At 30.0% G+C, this 5,939-nt stretch overlaps 1 protein-coding gene across 1 annotated transcript in view; it reads left to right on the forward strand.

Annotated features, from left to right (window-relative positions):
* LOC106685514 (alpha-tocopherol transfer protein) overlaps positions 1-5,046 on the forward strand; it is a 12,939-nt gene extending 7,893 nt beyond the window's left edge. The window contains exons 5-7 of the mRNA XM_014428229.3: positions 1,405-1,518; positions 3,154-3,262; positions 4,634-5,046. Coding sequence (XP_014283715.1) covers positions 1,405-1,518; positions 3,154-3,262; positions 4,634-4,776 — 366 coding nt within the window. The 3' untranslated portion in view covers positions 4,777-5,046. The remainder of the gene's footprint in view (positions 1-1,404; positions 1,519-3,153; positions 3,263-4,633) is intronic.
* The last annotated feature ends 893 nt before the right edge of the window (positions 5,047-5,939 follow it).

Here is a 5,939-nt window from a genome sequence, read left to right on the forward strand (position 1 = left end):
TTCTTGCTAATATATTATAATATTAATGTCATTTAATGAGTAAAACTTGCTAATGGTCATACATTTCAGGAGAATAATTACCTTTCCGAAGGTTATCATCTTCCATCACGACAACAACCATACAGACCACAAAACAACTTTCTCCTACCTCCACTATCACAAAGACAAACAACAAAAGCCAAAACTAACAATTTTTCAAAAAACCATTTCTATTCCATTTATTATATAACATTATTTCTTTTGTGTCATTCACTAAATCCATTTTAATTCCATAAGACTCTTCCAGTAAAAAGATTATTAAATTATTTATTGTAATATATTTACTTTCTTGATTTCTTTTATAGAAATCAAGAAAGTAAATATATTACAATAAATAATTTAATAATCTTTTTACTGGAAGAGTCTTATGGAATTAAAATGGATTTAGTGAATGACACAAAAGAAATAATGTTATATATGTTATGTTTTAGAACTGCTAACAAATACATTTTTGTGCTCTCTATGTATTAAGTAATTAAAGAGTTTTTTTAACCTACAAATTCAATAATTAACTTTAGTTTAATATTGTATATTTTAAAATTCTATCGATCCAGTGTAAATACATTGTTTCAAATATTTTTAATTAACTTTAGCAGTTAATTTCCAATTTAACATAGTACGAATATACGTTTATAAAGGCATTATATGTCTAGGTAATTAAATTAATATAAGTTTCTGATACAAATTTTAGAACTAAGGTTGAATTTATAGATTATGTTGTACTATTTCTATGGAAATTTATCATCTACCACGTACTTTGCTAATATATTCGTTTGCTTTCATTTAGCATATTTCTATGTTGTTACTATTTTTTATTAAAATCGTGTAAGCCGAATGTAATAGCCAACAAAAGTAAAAAAAAAATACAATTGTGTGGTTGCCGACGTGTGTTGCATCTATTCTTTACAAAACATTTGTGAAAGTCCTGGATTTGTGGCAAACGTTTAGATCCAATATAACATATATTTTTTGTTATATAAGTAACAGTTATTATCTGTTTTAATCATGTAAGTATCTTCTCAAAGTTCAAAAAAGGATAACAACATTTTAAAAAATCAGGGTCTATACCTAGTGTATAGAAATATTTTTTTTAAGGTAGTAATAATGTGGAAAGGTTATAATTGTAGCACGACTCGATAAGGGGAAACTTTTATTGTGGCATGCGTTACTTTTTTATATCATATTTTTTTTTATTATTTCTTGTACTCTCTAGCCCGGTGATCTGAAAGACGGTAAATAACAAATAATACAATTTTCATAATAAAAATGTTTCTGTAAATATTGATCTGTTAATGATTGATTAATTCTCTTTGATTTTCATTATAGTAATAATTTGTTTTTTTCCTGGTTTTGTTCTTTTAATAGAGCTCAGTTCCAATGAAAATGAAAAGAGGAATCTTCATCAACGCTCCATCGTTCATGAGCATTATTGTAAATAAAATTGCAAAGCCATTTCTAAGCGAAAAGGTCTTCGACAGGGTAAGTCAAAGATATTTTAAAATTATTATCAACCCAAATCACAGGTTAGGAATTTGTGAAATATTATTTTTTTTTTCCCTACCTCCTAAAAAATGAAACACAAATTACAAATATATACAATGGAAAGAAAATATATGTACATATGCCGGCGATTAAAGCATCTTTGCCAGTATGGCATTGTAAAATAGGTTGCCGGGTCTGCTGAGGGCGGTGTCATCGTGATGGCATGTGTTTGCCTGAAGCTCACTGGGAGTGAAATATTAATAATGTTATAAACAACTTTTAAACCAATTATTTATTTAATTTATACACGAGGGTAAGTCAATGATTATCCGCAATATAGTTATAAAATTGTATTGTAATCAATCATGTAAGTTTCCTACATGTACAGCCTTTTTTTGACATAGTCCCCTTGCTTAATAACGCACTTGGTTCATCGCTGTACCAGCTATGATGCCCTCTTAAAAGGTTTTCGCTTGAGCCGCGAGCCAGGAATGAGCTTCTTCCATTGTTTCGTCCGAGGTTAATCGACGGCCCCTTAATACCTCTTTTGCCTTTTTTCTTTGCCTGTTTTGGGACCCATTTTGCACAAATTTTATGAAACCCAAGTCCGTTGTGGATGATTTCGTAGGCAGAACTGTGACTAATTTGCAGATAATGTGCCACTTTGTCAATAGCTACTCGTCTGTCTAAGGGCACCAATTTTTTGAACGCTCAATTTTTTTCTTCATTTGTGGCGGTAAACGGTCGTCCGGCTCCTTCATCGAACGTAACACGAGTGCGACCATTTTTGAGTTTTTCAATCTATCCATAGACACTCCGTTGTGCCAAAACACTGTTCCCGTACTGTACCGAATGACTTCGATGAAGTTTGCCCCCTGATACGCCATCTGACCACAAAAAACGGATCACTGACCGTTGCTCTTCTTTGGTGCAAATAGAAAGCGGAGCAACCATAATTAACAGCACTACAGCCATTACGAAATTAACCTAGCAGCTTGAAATTTGCACAGACATAACAAATAAACAAAGTATGCCTCATAAACACAAAACGACAGTGCTACCAACATAAACAAAAATATAACTAAATTGCGGATAAATAGTTTTACTTACCCTCATATAATTTACATAATGAACTGTATCGTATAATTATATAAAATATGTTAATTAATTTATAGATTAATGTTTTGTATGATATATTATCCATTGCTTTCTGTATGTTATCCCATGATGTATATTGCTTTCTGTGTATTGCTTCATGCTGTATTATCCCATGCTTTCTACTGCTCACCATTATATGAAATAAAAAATACATAATAATGTAACGATACAAAAAAAAAAGATGTAAATTATTACAAATTTTTAAAATTATTAATTAAGGGACGGCTGATTATTTTTTTTAATTTCATTTTTGAGTTCAACATATCTTCTTCAAATGTATTCCACCGATTTCGAACAATGGGTAGAAGGTGTCGATATTATTTCTTGGCCTATTACAAAGGTTTTCTATTGAAAAAATAATAATTGATTATTCATTATGTTTAAGTTAGTTCCCAAAGGATGTATGTACAGACATTTTTTCTTTTGGGAATATAGGTTATCCGGAATATAAAAGTTACTTTAATTCATTTTCAGATTGTTATATCCACAAATGGAGAAGAGACGATCAAGCGTAAGTACGTACCGACTGAATTACTTCCTTCTGATTACGGTGGTGAAGAAAAATCATCAGATCTACTAAATGGTGGGAAAACTTGTCACGATTTAATCTTTCAACATAGTTATGTCATTACTTTTGTTTAAATTTAAACATAGTAGATAAAGTAAAAGTCCTATCGAGAACCAAGGAATCAGTCAAAAGTAAATAAATCAGTCAATAGGACAAAATATTTACTTTTACAAGCTGGTTCTTTTCTATCAGTTATCAAAACACAATTCACAACTAGAGTTATCATTTTATACCAGACGACGTAATTAATCATCAGTAATAAAGTTATTGATAATCGTATTGTAACAATAAACATAATATATAATATTCTTGGCCATGCTAAAAATCTCATATATAATTAGAAGTATAATCTGATCCGAAAATACTAATTAGGAACAAAAATAGTATTTTAACATATATATCTAATATACCTTTGCTTTACAGATATTTGACGTGTATTGAATTCTAATTATAGCCTCATTTATAAAAATATCTGTAGTTATAATGGCTCGGAACTTTACTACAAAATTACTGACCTGAGCTAACAAAATTAGCTAAAATGTATAGTCCTTTATGAAACATTAAGTCGACTGAGAGTTTGGAGTAAGGACAGTATTATGTGAACATTACTTTAAAGGCTGATGAAGTTAAAACTTATTATCACAAATAAGTTGTTTTTTTTCTGTGGTCGACTTATCTCTAATGGTTTGAAACACTCAATGCTCTGATGTTCGTTTCTGGAGACCTATAGAAAAAGACACCTTCAAACTTATATTGATGCTGCTCGGGATGGTTTATCTTTGAAGAGTGTTTTAAATCTTAAAACTATTGATTGCTTAAACAATTTATTTTACTTTCTTATGAGTGTTTTTGATTCAACAGGTGTGTGTTCAATTATACATAAATATTAATAAGCATTAATTTTGGTAGTTTCAACAGTATTCTTTTACTTTATATCAAATGATTAGTAATTATTGTTAGAAAGTATACAACGTATGTTTTATTATTATTGTGTTATTATTTGTAAAATACTATAAATTTAAACTTTATAAGATATTAAATCCAGAATAAATTATATTGTATACCCATATATGTATGTATAGAATTATTGAAGTTTTTAGTTTCTGTTTACACGTTTGTGTTCAATCGAAATATACTATTTTAATATTATCTTCAATTATTGATAAACTAATTTACTAACACCAATTGGGCCAGATTCCATGACTACGTTGTAATATAAGCCAATAAATACATCTATCTATATGATTAGAACTAGAATATTTGAAGGTTGAATTTGAATCTTCTGTTAGACAAGTATTTATTGACTGACAGAAGTATTTATGTGTTTCACTTTTAAAATGTACATATATATTTCTTATTATCACAAATAAGTTTTTTTTTTTCAAGAATACTGGTTAGAAGTCTTGGTCGAGAAACGGGACTGGTTCATGAAGACTTCTGGTCAGACAGCGGATGAGAACAAGCGACCTCCAGACAGCTCTGATGCTTACGGAGTCGAAGGCACGTTCAGGTCGCTGTCCTTCGATTAAAAATGAGTGGTGTCTGCTGTCAATTAAAAATAATAATAAGTCATGTTTACATAGAAAATACATACATTTTATTCTATACAAAATATATTATCCCTACTGCTATATAAAATTAAATATGTATATATAAAATAAAATTTATTTTTATGAAGTATTAAATATTTTAGTTATGCTATGCTTCAAGAAATGAGTAACATTTTATTTTTTTTTAATATCTATTTTTTAAATTACAATTAATCTGGACATATTGCACTAGTATTTCTAAAGTGACACAACTCAAAAATAGGTGAGTTTGAGTTATGAATATGAAAGAAATTGGTAAATATATCTTTATGAATCATCAAAACTGTATCAACCTAGTTTCAGAGCTTGTCCGCCAGAGGGCACTTGTGTCACTCTTGCTGCCTTAATGCTATTCCCCCTCCATAGGCAAGAGTGTCACATTGTCAGTTACTCTTGAATTTTGAGTTGTGTCACTTTAGAAATACTAGTGCGATATGGAGTTGAGCTTTGGGACTCCACTAAACCTTCGAATTTCTCCCATATCTAATCCTTACAATCAAAAATCCTTCGTAAAATGCTCAATGTACTTTGTCACAAACAAAATCATACATAATGACCCTAGTGTTCCATATTTTACCGATCTAGCCCGAACCAGATATCATTTCTTCCATTATTAACTCCCTAACCAATCAAATTCAGTTGCTTTCTCTTCCATTCCTGACAATCCTTCAAGGTGCCTGAAAAGATGACCATGATTCATGTAATAACGTCATTAGAATGCTACCAATGGGTAGTTATCTATACGCCTGTATCACTCCATAATAAATTACATCAAATTTACTAAATGTATAATTATGTACAGTTGTAAATTCGAATAAAGATAAAAAAAAAATTACAATTAATTTAATTCCTTATAATGAATTTCGCTTGAAAAGTCGTTTTTCGAAAATTTAGATTACAATGGTGGATATTCCTATTAGCCGCTTCCGTGGGCGTGGTCTTTTTGGCTTCACTTTTGCTTTGAAGGAGAGTAGGTAGGTTACATTTCAGGAGAGGTACTTTTCATTAACATTCCTATGCCTGTGATGATGATGAAGCCTCAATACAAATGTTTAATTCTCAAAAGTTCGATTTTCTGCACCTTTTGTGGATAAATCGTTTTT

Source organism: Halyomorpha halys, unplaced genomic scaffold (assembly GCF_000696795.3).
Source record: "Halyomorpha halys isolate HHAL.00 unplaced genomic scaffold, Hhal_1.1 Scaffold708.1, whole genome shotgun sequence".
Classification (NCBI taxonomy): domain Eukaryota; kingdom Metazoa; phylum Arthropoda; class Insecta; order Hemiptera; family Pentatomidae; genus Halyomorpha; species Halyomorpha halys.